General features: G+C 44.0%; 1 protein-coding gene across 5 annotated transcripts in view; it reads left to right on the top strand.

Moving 5' to 3' along the window:
* Nucleotides 1–21,175, top strand: part of si:ch211-106n13.3 (vWFA and Collagen domain-containing protein) — a 23,701-nt gene extending 2,526 nt beyond the window's left edge. For 3 of the 5 annotated variants that reach the window (XM_027021205.3, XM_081722548.1, XM_027021204.3), the window contains 28 exons: nucleotides 1–273; nucleotides 791–956; nucleotides 1,100–1,325; nucleotides 1,566–1,739; nucleotides 2,708–2,785; nucleotides 2,877–2,888; nucleotides 3,003–3,086; nucleotides 3,377–3,430; nucleotides 3,652–3,705; nucleotides 3,917–3,970; nucleotides 4,243–4,296; nucleotides 4,426–4,473; nucleotides 4,553–4,606; nucleotides 4,856–4,909; nucleotides 8,494–8,547; nucleotides 10,480–10,524; nucleotides 10,674–10,727; nucleotides 12,076–12,129; nucleotides 12,335–12,388; nucleotides 13,333–13,404; nucleotides 13,544–13,579; nucleotides 14,276–14,320; nucleotides 14,425–14,457; nucleotides 15,668–15,814; nucleotides 16,557–16,611; nucleotides 17,457–17,648; nucleotides 19,126–19,203; nucleotides 19,318–21,175. The exon at nucleotides 1–273 is cut by the window's left edge and continues 291 nt beyond it. In XM_027021205.3, coding sequence (XP_026877006.2) covers nucleotides 1–273; nucleotides 791–956; nucleotides 1,100–1,325; nucleotides 1,566–1,739; nucleotides 2,708–2,785; nucleotides 2,877–2,888; nucleotides 3,003–3,086; nucleotides 3,377–3,430; nucleotides 3,652–3,705; nucleotides 3,917–3,970; nucleotides 4,243–4,296; nucleotides 4,426–4,473; nucleotides 4,553–4,606; nucleotides 4,856–4,909; nucleotides 8,494–8,547; nucleotides 10,480–10,524; nucleotides 10,674–10,727; nucleotides 12,076–12,129; nucleotides 12,335–12,388; nucleotides 13,333–13,404; nucleotides 13,544–13,579; nucleotides 14,276–14,320; nucleotides 14,425–14,457; nucleotides 15,668–15,814; nucleotides 16,557–16,611; nucleotides 17,457–17,648; nucleotides 19,126–19,203; nucleotides 19,318–19,508 — 2,495 coding nt within the window. In that variant the 3' untranslated portion in view covers nucleotides 19,509–21,175. Of the gene's footprint in view, nucleotides 274–790; nucleotides 957–1,099; nucleotides 1,326–1,565; nucleotides 1,740–2,707; nucleotides 2,786–2,876; nucleotides 2,889–3,002; nucleotides 3,087–3,376; nucleotides 3,431–3,651; nucleotides 3,706–3,916; nucleotides 3,971–4,242; nucleotides 4,297–4,425; nucleotides 4,474–4,552; nucleotides 4,607–4,855; nucleotides 4,910–8,493; nucleotides 8,548–10,479; nucleotides 10,525–10,673; nucleotides 10,728–12,075; nucleotides 12,130–12,334; nucleotides 12,389–13,332; nucleotides 13,405–13,543; nucleotides 13,580–14,275; nucleotides 14,321–14,424; nucleotides 14,458–15,667; nucleotides 15,815–16,556; nucleotides 16,612–17,456; nucleotides 17,649–19,125; nucleotides 19,204–19,317 lie in introns of those variants that run through there. The other 2 variants (XM_081722549.1, XM_081722550.1) reach the window with 2 other exon arrangements.
* Nucleotides 21,176–21,348: the final 173 nt, after the last annotated feature.

The raw sequence follows: 21,348 nt of genomic DNA, 5'->3' as shown, positions 1-21,348 counted from the left end.
TCTTCCCGTCGTCTAACCCCACGGTGAAGGCCACCAGAAACCGCATCGCCGTGATACTAACCGATGGCCGTTCGCAGGACGATGTGGTGGATCCTGCCATGGACGCCAAGGCTCAGGGCATCGCGCTGTTCGCCGTGGGTGTGGGGAATGAGATCACCAACGCTGAGCTTGTGTCTATGGCTACCAAGCCCTCGTCGACTTACGTGTTGCATGTGGAGGACTACACCTCCATCGGGAGCATTAGGGAGGCGATGGAACAGAAACTGTGTGAGGGTGAGTTACACTCGTCTCTGGGACATGCTGGGGTCATTAATTGGGGCAGACATCACAGAATTGGGTTTGCTCTTGGGTTGTAGGGTCACAGAGTCCCAGAACCATCTGATCCCAAGGAAGAACTCTTGATTTGAAAATAAGAGCAATCCTCTTTCTAATTTGGAATATGTATTTGGATGGAAAGCAGGATGAAAGACTGCTGACTCCTTTTCCCTGCAAGCTTAATAGTTTAATTTTGTGTTCTTTCATTCACACATATAAGCTAGCTTTCATGCAGTGGCTTAATTACATCCTTATCTTCAAGTCAAACTTTAAGAGACACATTAGAGAGGGGCTGCAAGATGTATGTTCAGATGCTTTTCATCTTTTCAGCTATCTGCAAGCACTGGGAATTTGATTTGTCCAATTTTACTGTGTCCAAACATTTTTTTGATATAACTTTGAGTAAAGATTTTGTGCAGAAGGGGGGGGTGGCTAACAAAGGCCTGCGGACTGATTTGTCCCGTGACGTCCTCAGAGTCCGTGTGTCCGGTGCGGATTCCCGGTACGGTGAACGGGCAGAAGGGCTTTGATCTCATGAGCCTAATGGGGATTGTTGAGGTTGCAAAAAAGGTCCAGGGATCACTAGTTTCGGAAGCGGCGTACCTTCTGAGCCCTCATCTGGACGTCACTCGCAGTACCAGGTCACATCCTTACACACATTATTGACCGTAAATGCAAGTGTTAAATACATAAAGCCATCAAGTGCCAGTCTGCTCGTATTGCTTAAACTGGTGGTCAAGTAGAATGAGTGTTTGCTGAATTGCACCCGTAACATCTTTCACAGAGAGATCTTTCCAGAAGGGCTCCCTCCTTCGTATGTGTTTGTGGCCACACTGCGTGTGAAAAGCCCAGCTCACCACATGAAGTTTGACCTCTGGAGGGTGCTGTCTCAGGACAGGATCAAACAGGTTGCCGTGACATTGAATGGAGCGGAGAAGTCGGTCACCTTCACCAGCACTAGTGCCTTGAAGAAAGAACAGACTGTCATATTCAATGACCGGGGAATTAAGGTCTCTCAGAGCTTTAACTGCTATTTCGAACTTGTAGAATTTTGTGTACATCAGTATGTGCAACACATGGAGTTACTTCTCTGTATTTTATATTTGAACGTATTTCCTACGTTGCAAGGGTATTGGACCTGATGCGGTTTAAACGATGTCCTCTTTTTTGTGGAGTTTTTGTCACTTCTCACGCTGTGAGAAGCGGCAAAGAAATTCATTAATAATTCCTCTGCTTTGTTTCTCCCAAAGAGGCTTTTCGACACGGACTGGCACCAGCTGAAGCTGTTAGTGAAGCCCAAACGCATCACCTGTTACCTAGACGACACACATGTGGAGGAGCAGCTCCTGGAGCCAGTGGTTTCCATCTACATCAATGGCAAGACACAGGTGGCCAAAAAAGTCAACATAGAAACCACTGTGCCAGTAAGTGGTTTCAACCAGCATTCATTATTAGTGCCTCAGTGCTTATTCTGTCCTCAGCGCATTTCCTGCTTTCACCGGTGGTTATATTAGACTGACAGACAGACAGGTAGGTAAGCAGACAGACAGACAGACTGACTGACTAACCTCTTTACTTTTGTTTACTATTTACTTTACTTTCTATTCGTTATTTTTCAGGTCTTTGAACTTTTTGATGAAATTTGCGTGAAACAGTAGCCAGCATTAAACGAAATAAAAATGAATAAACAAACTCCAGACACAAACTCCTACACAAAAAGAGGCTGTTACACAAAAGAACAGACAATTTAGAGACAGCCGGGTGGAAGGACAGATAGAACAGAGATAGGACTCAAGTAAGGATGGGGCGGTGTGTGTATAAACAGCAACCAAAGTGAACAGACAGTAGACAGGGTGCACTATGATTAAATAGAGGGATGGTTATGTAGTGTGGTATTACTGGTGTGTGGATAATGTCTGTATACAGATTCTGTCTCATTAAAACCTTGTTGAAACATTAAACCTTTTGAGAGGCTGGAGTCAAAGACATGGTGGTATACTGGGAGGAGGCTTTGTGAACAGTGATAGGAGTCAGTAATTAAAGATCGCTTACTAGAATATTGTGGTGAAACGAGCCAGTTGCTTTTGGCTAAAGTTTGAAAGAATACTTGTCAATTGTAATCTTTGTCTTACTGCATCTGTAACTTATGGTCGATTTGCATAGATAATTATTTAGAATTTCCCTGTATTTACAAAAGAAAAATCCACTAACCCACAGAAACGCATTTAGAGGTGCAGAATAAGGATAGCAGTTAAGAAAGCCTTGCAATGAGTACCCTATTGCCTCCACTATGACAGTGTTTCAAGTTATGACAATCAGAAATGCTGCAAATAGATAAAGGCTTGAAAAGCACTAGAATATTCCCTAATTTTTGCTGTGTTCCCCTGTTCAGGTGGTCCTACAGAAGCTGCGGCTCTACTGTGACCCTGTGCAGAGCCAGCGTGAGGGTGCCTGTGAGATCTACTCCGTGGTAAGGCCAAGCTCACAGCTCGCCTCTGGCGCCCCCTCTCACCCATGAGTTCCTCCCCTCTCTAACCACTCTGCATGTCTCTCCGTCGCAGGGGGACGACAGGGTGAGTCTGCAGTCCGCCCGAGGGATTGGAGCATAGCCCCTTCGTCGCAGCGCTCGGTGCCTCGGAGTCACGAGTGGGGTGTCTTCTGATTTCCTGTCTGTGTTGCCTCTCCAGTGTCCTGCGGATCGCGCTGCTGCTGTGGAAGGATGCGACTGCCCCGGCGGTAAGCCTGGCCAACCAGGCCTTCCTGGATCTATGGTGAGTGATGGATGGATGGATGGATGGATGGATGGATGGATGGATGGATGGATGGTTGGATGGATGGATGGATGGATGGATGGATGGATGGATGGATGGATGGATGGATGGATGGATGGATGGATGGATGGATGGATGGATGGATGGATGGATGGATGGATGGATGGATGGATGGATGGATGGATGGATGGATGGATGGATGGATTAAAGGGTGTATAGCTCATGGATAAGGTGGATGATATCTGTAAATGTGTGGCTCACAATATCTGAAACATCCATCCTGAACACAGGGATTTAGGGGTGAGAAGGGCCGAGAGGGTCCTCCAGGTCCTGATGGAAAGCCTGTGAGTAAAACCCATTAATATCTTCATATCTGGACAGACATGAATGTTTCTGTTATTACTGTCAGCAACACCGGTGTCTTTAACTGGAGTGTTCTACGTATCATCATCATCACATCGACAGTGTGTGGTTTTTAGTCGGGAATCTCACTGACGACATGCATGTGTAAGAGAAGTGCCGCTGTGAGATGTGGTTCTGCATTAAATCCTATTTTCTTGATAAGGGGAAGCCAGGAGAAAAAGGGGCACTTGGACAGGCCGGAAGAGATGGCGAGAAAGTGAGTGATGTAATCTTTTCACCCCCCTTTTTAAAACAGGTGTTGTAGCATCAAGGCCTCAAGGACTACTTTACGCCAAAATGACAGAAGTAGGGCTCACTTAACATTATGCAAACGTGTTACTATGGTAGCAGCTGTTACTATGGTAGAATGCTTGTTTTCATCCATTGTGAGCGTGTTCGACCCCTCAGTCTGCCTGCTTTACTCACAGGGTGAGGCAGGTCGACCAGGGCCAAAGGGAAAGAGAGGATTGACTGGTGCCAAAGTAAGTCATATAATCATAACGTATAGTTAGCCCAGGCTACCCACATCAGCCATTTTAAAAATCACTTACACCTTTTTCTTAGCAATGCACCCTATGTTTTTCACATAAAGAAACAATGAGTTTTAAGATTGGACCACTTTTTGCTGTCTGCACATTTGAGGACGTGCCTTTCATAATTATTATGTACTTCATCGTGCTTTGAAAATTAGTGAGTATGACATTTTTCCTCACTTTAAGTTACAGAGTATGACATGTGTCCCCTCTCTTCACAGGGGGATATGGGAGCGAAAGGACCTCCAGGAATACCGGGCCCCCCTGGACCAGTGGTAAGAGGAAACTTTGGCCACAGCAAATATCACTTATTCATGTCAATTTAGACAACCAAACTTTTCCTGAGGGTTTCAATGCATACTTCAATGCATAGCAAAGTGATGGTGACATTTCTCTTTCTTCAGGGCCCTGGACTGTCTATGTGGGATGATTCTAGAGTAGAAGAAAGCAAGGTAAAAACTTGCCCTTCCCGTCTGGATCACTGATATTTGACATTATATCCTCACCAGTATCAATGTGTCATGCTTAAAGGAAACCTCAGGACAGCCAGGAGAGGCGGGACCACCGGGAAGACCGGGATCAGTGGTGAGGCATCTTCTGTGATCATACAGTACTGCTTTTCCTGAAATGCAGTTTAAAATGTGTAGGTTTCGCACTGTAACAGACAGCAGAACTTTAGCTGACTACAAAGATTCCGCCGAATTACACACATTCATATGCTTGCAAATTTGTACTGGGCCATTTAATGCTTTTGTGAGCAGACACAAATATTGTAATATATTTGCAATGGGCCACAGAGGGAACTGTTATTATACAAAACATGTTTTTATGTAGGGGGAGCCTGGGCTATCTGGTAAAGATGGACTTCCTGGCCTAGCTGGACAGAAGGTACAGCAATATCTATAATTACAGATTATAAAAGTGTTTTTTTTTTCCTTTATAGCAATTACTATTCCACACCTCTGCCTGTTGCTTTAGAAGACTGTGCCATAAAACAGTGGCGAGTCGGTTGATCTAGTTGTGAAAGCAAGATGCACAACTTGACAGCGACGGTGAGCTAAAAGCTGCTGAATGTCAGAAATGCGCTTGATGTTCGATGTGCTGGTATTTGCATGGGAAAGTATGTGCCGAGGTATTTTAAGACCTCGGGCGTATTTGTGGTGGGTCTTGCTTTTCATCCTTTTTTGATTTTGTTTTTTTTTTTGCTGATGTTTGCCAGTAGGAGGCAGACATCTCTCAACCATCTATACAAGGAACCCGTGACGCCTAGATTGCGATGGCTAGGTGACATCTGTCTTTATTCGAGCCTAGTTCACTCTACTTTGGAACATAAGACAGTGGGCTGTTTAAAGTCCAAACACTGGCAGAGGGTGTTTGCCAGTTTAGTAAGTTCTAGAATAGCAGTTGGCCTCAAAAGGTTTTTTAATTAATGCATATGAGGGGAACATAAGTGTGTCCACACAAAAAAAGCTTGGAGATCATAACAAGGATGTCATGGATACCGTCTTTGTAAGTTGCATGTGGATTTTTTTGGCATATATTTAGGGATAAGCTGGCAAGTGGTTGTGTCTTTAGAGGAGTCAGTTTTAAGGTAAATTTTCTCATTGTATAATAACTACTATAAGTAAAAATATGTCCATGGCGTGTCTCTTTAACTGAGGGTTCAGGGTTTTCTGGCTTTGGTGGGAGGTGGAAATGAAACGTCTTTTTTTGCCCGGATCTATTTTCAGACCCTATACATCTGCCCCTGCATCTGTGTCGGCTCCTGCCCACGGGGAGAACTCCCTCCCCCTTCATGTGGAGTGAAAATGAGTGCCATCCTTCCATTTATTGCCCCATTAAGCTGTACACACGTACCAGTAAAGAGCTTTGCTAAAACCTCCCTGGGTAGGGTGCAGTGTTTATGTGGGTCTCTTAGGTAGATGTGACATTTGGGGATGCATTTTATGGGGTGCAGATTAAACCTAGCTATTGACTATATGATACTTTCTCTCTCTCTCTCTCTCTCTCTCTCTCTCTCTCTCTCTCTCTCTAGTGTGTGTGTGTGTATATGTGTGTGTGTGTGTGTGTGTGTGTGTGTGTATATATATATATATATATATATATATATATATACACACACATATACATATACATACACACACACACACACACACACACAAATTCATATATTCATGCAAAACAGAAAACCGGTCACTGCTGTAAGACACTTGAGTAAACATAACACCAGTGGGGTTTGGCTGGAACCCGGGATTGCTGGGCTAATGTCGTATCCACATCAGGCTCAGTGGAGCTTCCTCCACGCCTTCCAATCACCCTTTCCATTCTGGCCTCCACCCCAAGATCAGAAGGCCCAGGTCTCTCCCGCGGTTCCGCATAGCCCTACATGGTGGCTGGGGTGGGTCATTAGCTAACCGAGGTGCGGTTTGAAGTGGCGCGCTGGATGAGAGCCACTTGGCTGGGGCGGGTTCTCCACCGTAGTCCAGCCAGCACAGCTCTCTAATCACAGGGGTCACAAGCACATGTGCGCGGGGCCGGCCTTCCCGCGCCTCTTGGCCTGTCCCGTGCACGACCGCACGTTGCCACATCCACCGACACGTTAAAAGGCAAAGACACTGCAGCGTGAAGCGGAGCAAAGTGCATCGGAATTCTCCGTGCACATTCCCCTCTAAATGCTTGCAGGAGCGAAGAGAAGGTGCAGTCCCATAAAAGCTGCATACTTGGCACCCTGTCTTCCATGCAGGGAGATGATGTTGGATGGAAGCGTGCAGGGTGCAATTACATCTGCATGCGTTGTGTGAGGTCTTCGAATATCAAAGGCTTAAGACCGTGATACGCTTGCAGGTTTTTCACAGCAATGAAAGGGTGCTGGGGCTAACAACAGAGCAAGGGGCACTGCCAATAAAAAGGTTAATGAGACGACCATCATGAAAAAGAACAGATCCCACTGTTACCATCAGGCCTACAGGTTACAGGATGTATCAAGGGCTTTATCTCATGGCTACAGTGTGTATGCACTATTCCTACACCCACCCCTCCACCCCACCCCCTGCTGCCTCACCAAATTTGTTTATCTATCTATTTATTAGCTATTTCGACCTAGTCTGGTAAACGTATGTGCAGTGAACCTCGTGTGTTGCTGTGAAACATTGCATGCGCATGTAGGTAACCACAGACCGCTGCCACCAGAAAAGACGGCCCTCCAGAGACCTTCCTTGGGGTTTCTGCCAAAAAAAGGTCGCTTGTAATTTGGCATTCGGAGAGTGAACGAAATGTAGAGTCTTATCGATATCTTAGTACAGATTTCTTGGGTGTAGCGTTTTTTAGATCTTAATAACAGGCTGTCTCAAGGTTCATACTTGCTTTCCAATTAGATCGTGTTTGAGCTACCCTTGTATGTGTAATTTCTTAAGCAACACTTTTTTTTTTAAAGTTTGTAAAAATGTTGCCTATGTGCCAACTTCCCAAGTTTACCTTTAATTATATCTGGATGAATCTGAATGATGTATTTATAGCTTACAGTTATTTATAGTTTGGAAAGACATAGGACACAGGCCTGCTGTATTTCACGTTATTGCTGATTTACACTGTTGCCGACAGCCTAGTTTCCACTTTAGCTGTGGTGATTTGAAAATTTCACTTTGAGGTACCTCATTTTCACTTCTCAGAATCATAGCAACTGGTTTTCAGACTATAGAACTGAATACCTCAGAATACCTCACGGTTATACCTCAGAATACCTTATGGTTAGAAATACCTTACAGTTAGAAATACCTGGCAATAATCAGCACTTGTCTTTCTCAATATTTACAACAGTCACCACCTTTATATATATATATATATATATATATATATATATATATATATATATATATATATATAAAATGTCTTTTTTTTCCAAACGATAGGCTTGATTTTTTGTGTGTTTGTCATAAGTAGCAGCACTGCTTCGTCTTTTCAGCCAGAACATATGCATGCGGCAAACCTCACAGAGCTGTGTACTCATTCTTCTGCTCTCTAGTTCAAAGGCACACATGCCATCAGTCATCAGTGGTGTGTGTGGTTAGTCACAGACTACAGCAAAGTTTCTGTTCACCGCTGAGGGTGTACTTCTGCAGCGGTTTGTCAAGTCGTATCGTGTCCTGCATTGTAGAGGTCCTAACAGAAAGTAACACTCTTGTTCGATCACAAGTTCTAAGATTTTCAAAAAGTTATTTGAAGCCATACTATTAACTGTAAATATACTTGCATAGGGAGCTGGTCTGATTCTTTTTAGGGGTCTGTTCTTTTAATCTGAAGTTGTATATTCAACACTTTGTGCTTTATCTTCAGCATTTCATCTTAATTAACCAATTTTGTTCCTCCTTTTAAAAAAGATGTTAAAAAGAGATCATTTTTGCTCAGTTCAAATATTAAATAAATTACCTGTTTTATATTAGGACTTCAATTTGATTTATGTCTTTTTACCATAGGGTGAGAAGGGAGATCCTGGTGTGTATGGAATGGATGGACAGAACGGTATTCCAGTAAGTTGATGTTTAGGTTATTTTTTTAATAGCTCAGGTCAGTAATGGTAGTCATCAGCATGAATCTCACTGTCATTCATCATCATCATCATCATCATCATCAACTCCAACATTGTCATTGTCCATTTACACTCTCCTACCTACATCTTTTGGGGTGTTTGTATTTATAGAACATCATATATACTTTTAGCCTTTGAACTCCTCATAGCCTCCCTGTTTGATGTCATTCCACTTCAAATACAGAGTCCCCGTATACACAGTATTTACCAACTTGCAAGATGAGCTGGGATGTGAACACTTCTGTGGACACACAAGGAACTGGGTGTGTATAGACGATACAGGTCCTTGGTAACGGGGACCCGTAGAACGAAAGACAGGATTAAAAAGAAGAGGCGGGAGACGTGGCTCATTTTCACAATGGCCTCTCTGGTCAGCAGTCGAAACTTTGAGAAGACCGTACATGCTTACGGCATCGCCAACGTCACTCTACCTCCTACCGGCTGTACCAGGAAACTGTACGCATGCTCGAATCTTATTAAAGACCTTAAAATGTAAAGTGTGCAGACAGCGGGTTCAAATAGCGAAAGGAAATAAATAGAAGAAAAACATTTCTATACACATACACATGCGTACGCATAATATAAACCAAAATAAACATATTAACAAATGGGAACACACTTTATGGGCATCGCACAGACCTAACAGTCACACACAGTCAAGGTGCTTTCATTGCATCCTTTACCACATAAAAGCATGGATGAGCCGGCAGATTTCAAACAGACTCCCGTTTTAGCAACGATGTGAGCCAAACAGCTGCCTGGTTTGGCCCAGTGCCAAGCCGAGCCGCCGTCAGGGAGACCGCGCTAACCTCGCTCGTTTATCACATACATTAACACTTAATGTATACACATTAGTATTCTAATATAAAGAGAGAACGAAAAAACTTTCTATAAGCGCCCTTCTCTGCATGCGTGCACTTCTGTATTTGCTACTATGAATAAGAAGCATTTAAATACTCTCATCTGAGTTTGACATTTATTCTTACTGGCAGTCAACCTTTTGGCTTGAGAGACATTTTCCTACTCGAGGGGCATCAGCGGAAAGGAGTTCTTTAGGATCTTTTAGGCAGAGGCCTGCTACTGTGCATTGGAGTGCTATTTTAGTTTTTTTGTGATTAATCTGGCGGTTAATGCAGACCCTCTGCTCTGAGCTTGTGGTGAACCTCTGGATTTACTTATCCCCCTTTTCCTGTAGTCCAGTTTATATCCCAGCAGGTGGAGACGGGGCTATTTCTAGAAGCTAATTCGAGGCGTCTCTGGGTTTATTTCTGGAAGTCAGTAAACGTGCTCTCCCTCATCCACATCAGGTCACCAAGTCCACCCCCAAAGCTGAAAAAGAACAGGGCTCCTTGTCCTCTCCAGCGCCCACACCCACCTTTTCTCATTCGGGTCCACCAGAAGGTCGCCATGCGGAGAGTCTGGACCTAGGGAATTTTCTGCTTGATTGTTGAGCAGTCCCGCAAGCTTTCACTTGAGCGCTCGCTAGGGAGGTGCTTCCTGTTTATGGCAAATGAGGCTGGCTTGAAAGAAAAATCAACGGCACCCAAATGGTCCCGAGGGAGCTTGGGTGGAGGAGCTTGTGAAGCAAGCGTGGCCCAAATAACCCGATGAACGCGGCGATTTACGCTTTCTTTCTCCCCGTTCTTTAATCTTGCCTCCCTCGTGTGCAGTTTCTGCTCTAATGAGGGTGAGCCCCACTCGCCCGTGAAACAAACAAGCTTCTGGGTAAAGCTGAACACCCCAAAACTTTCTCTTATGACAAAAAAAAAAAAAAAAAAGAGAGAAAGATTTTTTTTTTTTTACTTGTTGTATTCTTTTTGTATGCAAAAAAGCTGTGTTGCATGGTTAGTTTATTGTGGTGTTTGTCCTTCAGGGCATCAGAGGGCCTCCAGGAGAAATGGGGCCAGTTGGACCACAGGTGAGCGTTCACAGGAACCATCATAAGTGCCTGGCCTGCCTTCACACGGTCCACTGGGACAGATAGTCTGCCATAATTTCAGTATGTTAATTTTCTGTTGTTGTTGTTGTTGTAGAAACAGCATTTAAAATGTGATACAATTGTAACAGGGTGAAAGAGGTTTGCCTGGGCACCAGGGTTCAACTGGACCAAAAGGACCTCAGGTATGAAACATAGAGACAGATCAAAAGATTTCCCTTTACACTACAATTATTTCATCGGAGCCTGATGAAGGTTGCACTAGCTGGCTTTGATTAACAGTAGCACGCTACTGAAGAAATGTGGGTATTTCCCTCTGCTGGTGTGTTATAGTATTGCATCTTAACCTGCACCCTGATGTTTCAAAATATATGATGTGTTTTAATCAAGGATGCACAATCCAGCAGCTTGACTAAAGTAGTCATGGTCTGGTATCAGGTTCAGTTTAACATATATAGAATAAAAATTAAGAAATTGTATTTTCTTTGTCTTTCTCTCTCTTTTTAAAAGAGAGTATTCAGGGGAAATCCTGTGATATGCTAAACAAATCCAGAGAATCTGCTTTTTAAAAAAATTTAATCACTTTCATATATACATCTACTGTTAAACAAATTTATTTATGCTACCTTGTGCTATGTGAAACACATGTTTTATGATGTGTTGCATGTTTTAAAAGAATGTCATGTCATTTATTATTTTTGTATCGGCCCAAGTGCCGCAGGGCAAGGAGCAGGATGTACAGAATCGCTCAACAGAGACAGACGTTTATTAACAAACATTCATGACACCGGCACTCACATCTAACACAAGCGGTGTACACAAACACGGGCACTGAGACAATGAACAGAGGCACAAACATGAACAGGAACAATGACTCACCATCACGCACACACCAACAAGGGTTTAAATACTCTGGAGGAAAAATCAATTGGACTCGAGTCAGATGTGCAGATGAGTGGGTTTTATTAGTTCTGTCCCTTATACACAGAGAGAGAGAAGCCCCAAACTTCTCCCTCACATGAGTTCATATACCCCCACCATTCCCCGCTGTTCTCTCATGTGCCAATCTCGTGACTCCAGGTGCCAGGCCTCTCAACCGTCCTTGAACATTCTTTCCTGCTAAAAACAAGTTGTTTCTCCCTCCTGCTGCACCCCTGCCCAGCAACAGCTAAGCGATAACTGTCATACTCTGTCACTTCTCCATTCACCTTTTTTGCAGACTGGTCAAGATGAGGGCAAAGGTCACTTATTTCTTACTTCCTCTTTCAAACAAGCATTAAGCATTTTCCCTCAGAATACATACAAACATGACAAGATTTAACCTATGTGCTTAATAACGTAGACGTAGGTACAAACGACATGCAGTCAACGAAGAACTCCCTTTGCACGCGGCGGGCCATACTGTATGACCAGTGGAAGTGGAGTGTTCCGTCACAATTTTTTGATTGTATTGAGCCATCACTGTGCATAACTCCTGCACTATTTTGAAAGGACACACATGGTTTATACACTTAATTAATTGCTTAATTTCAGGGACCTCCAGGCCCAGTTGGATCACCTGGGGCAGAGGGTCCTTCTGGTCCAAAGGTAATTAAATATGTGTGTGTGTGTGTGTGTGTGTGTGTGTGTGTGTGTGTGTGTGTGTGTGTGTGTGTGTGTGTGTGTGTGTGAGAGAGAGAGAGAGAGAGCGAGAGAGAGAGCGCGCGCTGTATCTTATTGAGGCGCTTTTTCTGTCGTTTTTCTGTGGCTCTGAGTGTTTGTGTGAAGGTGAGAAATATCTGGTGTCTTGCAGGGGAACACTGGACAGCGAGGGCACGAAGGTTTACCAGGACCACCCGGCTCTAAGGTGACTGCTCCCACAGCTCCTGCTCCTCCTCCTCCTCTGCCTCCTCAGATAAGATCTCTGACTTATATTCATAAACCCTGATAATATCTCCAAACATATAATCATAAACCTATTCAATTTTTTCCTTCCACTGGCTCAGAGCCCCAGTGAAACTTGTCTAGCACGAAATCTAGAGCTATTCTCCTGTAGTAGAATAGTGGTTGATCATAGGCAATGAGCTGCGTGAACTGGGAAAATGTTAGCTACCATAATCTCATCCACAGGATTTTGATTGTCGTTAATTCTTTTCTTAGTAAAAGGCCATTTCCTTATTCGACTGAACAGTTGGGTTAAGATGACTACTGACGAATTACTTCTGTTAAAGGAAGTTTAGATTTCATCACCTGGTTTGTACTGAGTAATAATAAGTATTACTGTTTTAGTGAGCCTAACAGTGTCTGTGCCGTGCCAAAAGTACCCCACTCCAGCTTGCTAGCTAGCAGAAGTAATGTTAGAAGTCCAAAAACACAAAGCATCTCGATTACAGAAAAACTAAGGTGAGTGTACCGGCAGCCAGCTATGTTACCTGGAAAACCTCTTTAGTAATTACAGCTGTCAAGATAAGAAATCTGGCTGTAAATACTTTCCAGTCCACTGGGAGTTAAAGAAACTCAAGACTCATGGTTTGAACTTTTTCACGACATGAAAATAAAAATGGCCAGAAGCAAAGTCAATTTACAAACAGGTTTCATTTAAAGAAAAGACAAAAAGAACACAGTCACGTTTAGCGGATTCGTAACCTGTTCACATTTGCTCTATATTCTGTTCACACATGCGTTGTCACCTGTCTTTTTTCTGCTTTACCCTCCGCCTTCCTTGCAACTCAAGCGTTTGCTAGAAATCTTAATATCTCCATTTCTTACTAACCACAGCCAAAACACACGATTTTCCCGCCTTTTCCACAGGGCTTAGATGGACATCCTGGTCCACAGGGCCCTCCAGGCTTTAGGGGCCCAACGGGTTTAAATGGCCATAAGGTGAGACTCGGCCTACAAGACTAAGCACGTTATCTAGCCACGCATACTGAACGTGTTGTTTGTGCTATTGTTGTTGGCGACAGTAGAATGTGAGAATTTGTCACAGCTTCTAACTCCGTGCAACCACATCTTTGCACAGGGTGAGACGGGAGAGCCCGGTATTAAAGGAACTCAGGTACAGTGGCTGCGCCGTGGAGGGAGTTGGTCGACGTCATTTATCTTCTTTTGTTCTTTCCGCATCGGGCCGTGTTTAGTCTCTATGTGAGCTGAGACAAAGTCAGCAGAATTGCGTGATGCAGGCTTATCAGTTCGTTCTGACTGTGTTGAAAGAGAGCGAGAATGAGTGGGAGAGAGATCGAGAGTCGAAAAAGAGAGCGAGAGAAAGGTCAGCTCTCGGAAAATGGCTTGTTTAAACGTCGTGAGGCCTCCGTGCTGATTTCATGAGCCTTTCTGCCATTTAGGAGTGTAACATATATCCAGTTTTATTCTTTTCAAATTTCAGCGAGGCGGCGGAGAAAATGTGCTGCATCCTGTGTCAGAATTCTGCTGCAAGAAATATTTTCACAGTTTCTCAGGAACGTAGGGCAGGGCACTAAGTGTGATGGAGGCTTCTTTGTCTCCCTTTAGTGTATATATGCACACTTGTATATCCAGCACACCTCACTGAAAAGAGAAGGGAAGGAGACTGAGCTGCCCATGACCGTGACTTTTGTCAACTCCGTCGCCTGTTTGCGCAAACACACGCACACAGAGAGCCCTGGTTAATCAGTGGTTTGTAGAACACGGGCTACATGAATATTGGCTAGTGGCTACATACAGCGATAGAAACACAAGCAAAATAACTTTCAGTGTCTGATGCTTGTCTTTCTAGGGAGAAAAAGGCAGTGGAGGATTGCCTGGGGTCCCTGCAAAACCTGTAGGTGACCTGTTCTCTTCATTACCAGAAGTGTTCATAAAGCACTTTATATGTCAGAAGATGTAATGAACAACTCTTTCTGCTCTGTGACTGCTGCATTTCAGGGTGAGCCGGGACTCCGGGGGAGCAAAGGAGAGGTGTGTGCTGATTGCTCACAGATGTAACAGCTTTTCATGCTGACTCGCTGACGCGGTGGGGGTGTTCAGTTCCTGACAGCTTGAGAGCGTCTTTTTTTTTTTTTCTTTCTCACCACGTGAAGCCTTAAGGTCTGTCGTTCGGTCTGAATCCCCTCTGGCTTTTCTCCTTGCCCCGTTAACAACAGAGATCTGAAACCGCAGCCTGTGCCCAGCTCGTACCGGAGACCTTAAGGCCAAAGTTCAGGTGGCGCTTCAAAACCAGAAGGCCCAAATCGGTCCGAAGCCAAAATCACTCACTCTGGTTTCCTCTCAAGGCAACTGGGCACACAAACACAGGCCTTGACAGTGGCAGGCCTAGGCCTTGCTTTGTTTACATTCACAGCATTTGACCGACGTGCTTACTCGGAGCAGCTCATGTATTAGTCAGCATGTGTGCTGTCTGGGAATCAAACCCACTACCTCGGTCTTGCCGACACACCTTGTCCCGCCTCCTCCAGCAGGTGACTGCAGTTCAACTCCTAGAACTGCATGATGAATCAAAATACATGTGTTAATGCAGCATAAAGCAGGTACCCTTATCCAGACCAACTTGCAAGCCTGTCAGTATTCCTTTGGAACCAAACCCATTAGCGCCACGCTCAACCTGGTGAGAAAAGCAGGGAAATGCTGACATCTGTAGGCTAACAGGACCATAGCTAAAGCTAGCATTTTAAAGTAAATATATACTCTACAGTCAGCATTTCCACAAAAAAAAAACATTCTCCACTTGATATTTTAAGTAGTTCTCCATTTGCCAGTTTTGATTTTAAACCATCCACCGTTAAGAGTGCTCTGTGATATATAGGCTAAGGATTATGAAGCACATGGACGCAAAAAAAAACAAAAAAAAAACAAAACCTAAATGAATAATGAAAATAGTTAGAAGAAGCAAAATAATCATAAAACATATCAGTTGATTCCTTAAGAAAAGCCAACCCATTCTGAGCCTAAAGCTGGGCATGAAAGTGACTCAAATCCGCCTCTAAATCTAAACGTTTGTGGTGTGCAGCCAGATTCAGGAAGGCTACAAGATGTTTCTTCCAAAGACATTTGCGTAATCTGAGTATGTTAATGTAGATAGTGGGGAAGTGTGCTCACGAGTAGTTCCCAATTGTAAAACTCTTTCAATCAAGTTAGACTATATATTTTTTAAATTCTTTTCACTTTACAGCGAGGAATAGCTGGGGATCCGGGAATCCGAGGGCCTGATGGGAAAAAGGGAGAAATGGGTGCGATGGGTCCAGCAGGCCCAAGAGGCTTCCCAGGCCAAGTCGGGTTGCCAGGACAACCAGGACTCCCAGGTTACCCAGGGAAACCAGTGAGTCATCCTCTAATTGTGAATTCATACACAAAGAAATGATAACAATGCCTTAAAGTTGCAACCAGTGGTCCTGGTAATGAATTTACCCCAATGTAACATGATAACACACTGGAATAATCTCTGCAAACCCAAGCACTGAATCATCGCTTGTCACACTACACTCTTTTGCTATTCCCAAAGACTCCGCCTTCCTTTTTATCCTCCTTCCGACTGAAGTGCACCCGAGCTACAGAACACCGCAGTAACTGGGTCCAGTCAGGATACAGTAGTCATCACTAACTGACTAGCTTTCTTACTTTATTGCATTTTACAAAACCAAAAAATTAGGTCATCTTATTTTCACCCTAACTACAAGCTAGGGTGATGGGGTTCAGCTACAACCACAAGTGGCCTGGAGTAAGAGTAGTACTTTATCCATGGCTATTATGACTTTCAGAAAATAGCCTTTTCACACCATTGTTTGTTTGTTTTTTTTTTGGAAGAAATTGAAATTCCTTTGTGGTTGTTTGTCCTTTTATTTACTGTAGATGATGTGTGTTGGTGAGCCACGGTGCGAGCTCATGCATCCAATAATGGATTGTTTTGCGATTGGGATTAATTAAAGTTCATATCACTACCCAACCTCCAACATGTAGGGGGATGAATAACCAGCTAATCTGTACCATTGTAACTCTGGTTCATGGGAACCCTTATTCAGTGGAACAAACAACTTATCTGTGCTGTCTGATCTGTGTTTCAGGGAAAGCTGCCATCAGAGCAGCACCTGATGAAGATCTGTGCTTCAGTTCTACAGAGTATGGTTTCCCTGGCCCTCAACACTTCAGTCTTAGCTATTGATCTCTTAGTAGGTGCTTTAATGGTATAGATCTTGGAGTAGATCTCGAGACAGTGTCTCTAAGCAGAGGGGCGTAGCTGTACTCAAAGCCTCTGCTCTCAGCCTTGTGCATCATTAGCTTCAGGGTGCACACACCTCATGGAAGCCGCCTTTAGCTGCTCGAAACTGGCCGGTCGGCCGTGAATCACCGCGTGCTGTGTGTGAGCATGTGTGTTTACACGGTGTCAAACGCAAGCCTTTGCGTAGGCTACTGCGCTGTTGGTTAGCAGCATGCTGGAAACATCTGGAGAGGTGCTGAGGTTTTCACTTCTCCATTTCCGAGAAGGAAAAAAAAACATGAATGTGTTCTACAAATACGATTGCCCAATGCTTAGTACTAAGCAGCAAAGGATTTTTTTTTCATATGTGTGAGGCTTTAGCAAGAATTACATCATCTGAACTAAAAGCCTTACTTTTTATGGGAATAAGGATTTAGATGCATTTTAAAAGGCATACTCTAACCATAAGTGTCTGGGTTTCGAGCCATGAATCAGTTAATGGGACCGGGTAGCATAGTCTGATTTTGCATATTGGTTTCATTCATTTCTGGGTTTCACATCATTACTGGCATTCATATGTCAAAAGCACTGTTAGCTTTTCTGAGTTAAGTATTTCTAGAATGTACAGCATGTTAGCTTATATTTAATTCAATGAATAGATATATTTTCCTGATCAGCAGTTTCAAGACGTTAGCACTTGCACCTGCTAAAAAACACCATCAGAAACCCAAAGTACATCCAATTGACTCCTGTTGCCCCTAAACAGATCAACTACCACAGCTCCTTCAGGTGATGTCACCCAGCAGCTGCCAAAAATGTGAGACGATTAAGGGGCCCCCAGGTGACCTGGGGCCCCCTGGACCCCAGGGCTCAACTGGAACGCCGGGCTATCCTGGCAGGCCTGGAGCGCAGGGATACCCAGGACCGCCAGGGATGATGGGCCCAGAGGGAGCCAAAGGTTAGACAGAAAGGGGTTTTTTTTGTGGGTGGGTGGGAGCAGCTCCCGTCTAGTGGCGGCGGCATCCACTTGGCCTTTTGTTTATGTTGTGCTGTTTGTTTATGGTTTTGCTTCTCTTACACGTGCTATGTTTTGGTTTTGTGCTGGTTCTGGTTGAGTCTCATTTGTTGCCTCTTTAAAAGTCCTGTCTGTTGCTATGACTCTTCATCGGTCATCAGTGTTGCATTGGCTTTCTTTGGTTCCTGTTTGCATGCATTTATGTTCCTCTTTGTTTTCTTGAAACCCCTTCAGCGGAGACACATGACAACTATGACAAACGTTTGTTTCCTTTCTTCTTGTGTGGTTTTCGCCACAAAATGAACAACGACTTTGGAAGCAGCAGTCTTTTTTTTTTGTTAATCCCCCCCCCCCAACCACCTGCATTGGCTCTTCGTCCTCCTTACCACAGGCTCTTTTCCTGCCTCGTACTGGCGCTGTGCTCCCCAAAGCTCATGGAAGATCGGTGCTGCTCCCGTAACATGCCAGGGACATGCCCCGCCTCCCTCTTCCAAGGCAGCGAGAAAGCTTTGACTCGAGAGCTGAAGAGCCCCAGCCAGGACCCTCGGCTGCCCACCCTGACCGAAACCGGCTTGGTTCCAGGGAGGGGGGCACCATGGAATTTTGGGCGAGGGGTTAGTCCACCCCCCTGGGCCCTGCTCTCCATGGGTCTCCTGCTATGTGGGCAGGCTGGTCGATCTGGAGCTCTTCCAGTATGGTGGCTGCCACCTGGTCAATTTGAGGGGGGGCTTCGTCGACGCAAGAGGACCCGGTGGACTCAACGGGGCTCCGTCTCCTCTCCTGACAGACAAAGGGAGCCCAGTCGAAGTGGGAGCGCGGTGTCTCCTTGTGCAGTCAATGCTATGGGGGCCCAGTAGAGGAAACAAGGGCATCTCCGCGGATGATGTAAGGGAGCACATTTGAAGAAGCAGTGGACCGTCTTCTTGCCTACGCACCCCATCGTGGGTGGCACAGCACTCACTTTGCCCTGTACCCTTGCGGCTACGGTGCCCACTGCTTTCCATCAACCCCCCAGCAGGATGGTGTGGCCACTCGTCTGGCTGCGTTGCTTGTCCTGCCCACACAGGTGCTGTGTGTTGAGTCTTATTCGCCGTGTCGCCTGTGTATCGTTATTTTGTTACGTCGTACGTCCTTCCTTCTTGTATGTCGGCCGTTGATGTTGCATCGCCTTTCTTTATTTATTGCTTGTGTACATATTCCTCTTCGTTCTCTTTAAACTCTTCAATTGCAGACTCACATGACGACTAATTAAAATCCTTTCAAGCCTCATAAATAAAACTGAGAGCAAGTTATACCACTGTAATAATGTCATGAATAGAAGCTATTTGCACATTTAGTCATCTGCATATGTTGTATTAAGTAGTACTTTAAAGAAAGCACTTCAATAATAATAAAATCAAAAATAACCTTTGAATTACAGGTGAAGTTGGATCCATGGGCATGAAGGGTGCCAAAGGAGAGGGTGACATCGGTCTACAGGGTCCACCAGGACCACCAGGTATGTTTATTTTAGGAAACTAAGGTGTGACCCAAATATAAATAGTTTTATGTTCATAACTTTACAGTGTTGGTTTTATTATTTTTGTTGTTGTTGCTGCTATTATCCTCACAGGTATTCAGGGTCCTCGTGGAGACGCCGGAGAGGGATACGCAGGGCCCCCAGGGCCCACAGGGAAACATGGCTCACCCGGGATCCCGGGCAAAAGGGGCCCCCCGGGAGCACCAGGCATTTGTGACCCGTCCTCTTGTTACCAGGGTTACGGCCTCCCAGACAACCACTTCACCAAAGGTCCCAACTTTTAGCATGCTGCTTTACGCTCCACCCACAGGACGGCTAAAGGCACCCGCAACCCTGTGTGGTGCCCTGTGCTGAACTTCAAGGCATCCTGGCCTCAGTCTTTGTGCCCTTGAGCCCCAATAGTTGGCTAACTGTTTGAAGTTCCTTGAGCGTATCCATTTTTTTTCTTCAGATTAATTACTACACTTGATATTAACCTCTGTGCTCTTTACCCTGAATAGAGGGTCAACTGTCTGAAACTGCTTGTGTGTGTATTAGTTTTTACTTGAGATTATTTGTCACACTTCTTGTTTTTGTTTGTTTTTTGTTTAGTTTTTTTTTACATTTAGAATCTAATGTAAAATGCAAACGTGCTTTGCGGCAGTCTTAAATATCCCAACAGTATGTGCAGTTGCAGTGCAATACAATACACAAGAGTACTCTTGACATGTACTTTAGGGCCCAGTAGTTTGGGTGCACTGGAGTTTAGCCATTTAGCAAAGTTGATGCTGGGATCGTTTTCAGCCTTGAACTGTTTCACTATGCTCCTCTGGCATTGTTACTAACAGCTGGAAAACATTTTTTTTCCAAAAGCTCCTTCCTGTAGTGCTAGCAGTAGCAATGGTAATGCACAGAGGACCAGACAAATGGAGTCAATATGTGGTCTAACACCTCCTATTGACATCATTAAGTTTGGGAAAACTGTGTTTGGACCATACATGTGTAACATTGGAATGAAATACACAGCACCTCACCTCCCCCTCCAAAAAACCCCCCCCAAAAAACCCAAGGAAACCCACAAAAAACAACAAACAGCATATGAAGATGTATTTCAGTGTCATAGATTTTTATTGGTTAAAAACAAATTTATTGGTTTTAAAACAATTTGGAATTTACGTGATAAAATGAGAACAACTCTTGGCATTGGGCTCTGACGTCTGGGCTCTACTGAAGTGAAAGAAATTTTCAGCTGAAAACAAAACATTGTAGCAAAGCTTTTCTAAGCAAAGACAGCAAGTTTCATGTTCAGTCATTTTGTCAAGGTCTGTCTGCCCGCACCACAGTTGTGATCTCACATTGGTACCCTCAAATGAAAATCTGTCTTTCAGAATCACGTTCCATTGCAAATAGACATACGCGTTGCACTGCCTTTATAAAGCTACCTCTGACTAGAAGTGAAGTAGTCTATTAGCTGGACTGTAATGTTAAAATAATTTGCTGGTTGACTTCTGAGACTACTTGTGCTCAGATTTTTCCCTCTGTTTTCTAAAAACACATCCAGAATCCTCGTATTTTGTGTAGGATGGATCCATGTCTAAAGTTTACTGTTTGTGTTTTGTGGACTACTATGTTTGATGGTTCTGAATGTTTGAACACATTGTGTTTAAAGCTCTCCAATGCAGCTATGCTGTTTTAGTAGTTCTATTGGTCACCCCTGTCTGTTAAACTGAATGAATCAGGAACTGATGTTTCTATTTATTGCCTTGCTTTAATGCATGCACTCTTGAGACACCCTCTTTTTGATTCGGAGTGTTTTTTGTTTTTTTTTTAAAAACAAAATGTCATTTGTGATTTTTTTTTAGTGTCATTTGTGATTTTTTTGTTTGTTTGATGTATTTTCATTTACTCATTTCATTTATGTGTCGTTTACATTTAAATGTCATATTGAGGAAATAAACTTTTCATTGATTAACATTTTAATTGTTTTTGCTCACTTTCTCCCACTCCTTCTCTATGTTTGCCCTAAGTGTCATTTCGTCTCCATGACTGCATTTGAAACAAAAGTAGACGATATCTCCTGCGGCTGGCCCTCAGATTTAAGAGGTCTGATTTTAAGTTCTTCTTTTGGGAAGAGTAATGGGCGGT

The sequence above is a fragment of the Electrophorus electricus genome, chromosome 11, assembly GCF_041902795.1.
Source record: "Electrophorus electricus isolate QZ-2024a chromosome 11, ASM4190279v1, whole genome shotgun sequence".
Classification (NCBI taxonomy): domain Eukaryota; kingdom Metazoa; phylum Chordata; class Actinopteri; order Gymnotiformes; family Gymnotidae; genus Electrophorus; species Electrophorus electricus.
This window is presented reverse-complemented; position numbering and strand designations above follow the sequence as displayed.